General features: G+C 48.0%; 1 protein-coding gene across 2 annotated transcripts; it reads right to left on the bottom strand.

Annotated features, from left to right (window-relative positions):
- Positions 1 to 388: 388 nt before the first annotated feature.
- Positions 389 to 880, bottom strand: LOC142457926 (transcription factor BTF3-like). 2 transcript variants are annotated; one of them, XM_075559016.1, is made up of 2 exons: positions 496 to 880; positions 389 to 435 (listed from the first exon to the last, which is right to left on the bottom strand). In XM_075559016.1, exons 1-2 carry the CDS (start codon positions 878 to 880, stop codon positions 389 to 391), a joined length of 432 nt encoding a protein of 143 aa, XP_075415131.1. The 2 variants fall into 2 exon arrangements, with proteins under 2 accessions (XP_075415131.1, XP_075415130.1); XM_075559015.1 differs by having other exon boundaries at positions 389 to 880.
- Between the last annotated feature and the right edge of the window lie 352 nt (positions 881 to 1,232).

Here is a 1,232-nt window from a genome sequence, read left to right as displayed (position 1 = left end):
TCCCCCAAACCCCTGGTGTGATAAGAGTGCATTCTAAAAAGTAGCCCAAGATTTCCAGTGGGGCGTGGAGCCATCACTGTGGACACTGAACTACATTCCAGAGGAATTTTGAGGTCACCGGACAGTGGTATTCAGAAGGCCAGCAGGACCATTCAAAGTGTTTCAATGATAATTTGAAATGTATTTACCTGTCACTATCTGGATTGCATCTATAGGAAATGCTTACATGTCTTCCTTTCCATCTGGTATAATTTTGGGGGGGGCTTAAAAATATTAGAGATCTAGATTTTATCAGATCCATACACAAAACAAATTTAAAAAGCAGTCATATAAAATAGCAGCTCCAAGTCACTTCCTCAAGTTTCATCTTCCCAAAAGCTGGCTCGAATCAGTTGGCCTCATTCTTGGATGCCTCATCAAAGTTCTCCACAAGATCTGGAACCTCATCATCATCATCATCTTCTCCTGTAGCGAGTGGGGCCTTTCCATCCATAGATTGTTTTAGCAGTGCTTCAGCCAGTCTCCTTAAGCTAGTCAGGCTGTCTGCGCCCAGCTGGTTCAAGATGCTGGGGAGCATCTCTGTCAGCTGCTTGGTCTCAGCCTGGCCGGTGATGGTGATGGTGTTCCCAGCCAGTGATGCTTGGACTTTGGGGTTGTTAAAGTGGATCACTGTTCCCTGGTTTGTAAACATATTCACCTCTTCAATACCAGAGATATTGTTGACCCCGAGCTTCTTTAAGGAGCACTGCAGTTTTTGGTCATCTGCCGTGGCTGTTCTGGGAACCACCTTCTTCTTTCTGCGGGCAGTTCCTGTCCCACCAATGCGCACTCGTGCCTCCAGTTTGGCGAGTTTCTCTTGATTCATGATCATCTCTTTCATCTTGTTGGAGCGGACGGGGGGCTAGGGCTGGCGCTCAGGGGGTCTTTGGCAGACCAGCTGAGATTAGGTGCACACACTTGGGGATGCCTCTGGTATAATTTTTAAATGTATAATAATTGTTCACAGTTGAGATTAGAAGAAACCGGGAGACATCAGATGGAAGTAAAAATCCTCCCTGATCCCATGATTGGAAAGAGTCCTCAGAATATTTTGAAAGACTCCTTGAGCTTTGAAGATCTGGCTGCCAGGCTCTCCAGATGGCCCACCACTGGGGCACCTGGCTACCAAGGGCATGGCTGGCAGCTGGAACCCAGCAAGAGGCACCTCGGGCGACGGGCCTGGCGCTCTGCTC

Source organism: Tenrec ecaudatus, chromosome 10, assembly GCF_050624435.1.
Source record: "Tenrec ecaudatus isolate mTenEca1 chromosome 10, mTenEca1.hap1, whole genome shotgun sequence".
Lineage (NCBI taxonomy): Eukaryota > Metazoa > Chordata > Mammalia > Afrosoricida > Tenrecidae > Tenrec > Tenrec ecaudatus.
Note: the sequence above shows the minus strand (reverse complement) of the source record. Positions and strands in the feature narration are given on the sequence as shown.

What these genes read in the sequence shown, in the direction of transcription:
- LOC142457926 (XM_075559015.1), bottom strand. Translation starts at nt 880, where the DNA reads ATGAAAGAGATGATCATGAATCAAGAGAAACTCGCCAAACTGGAGGCA.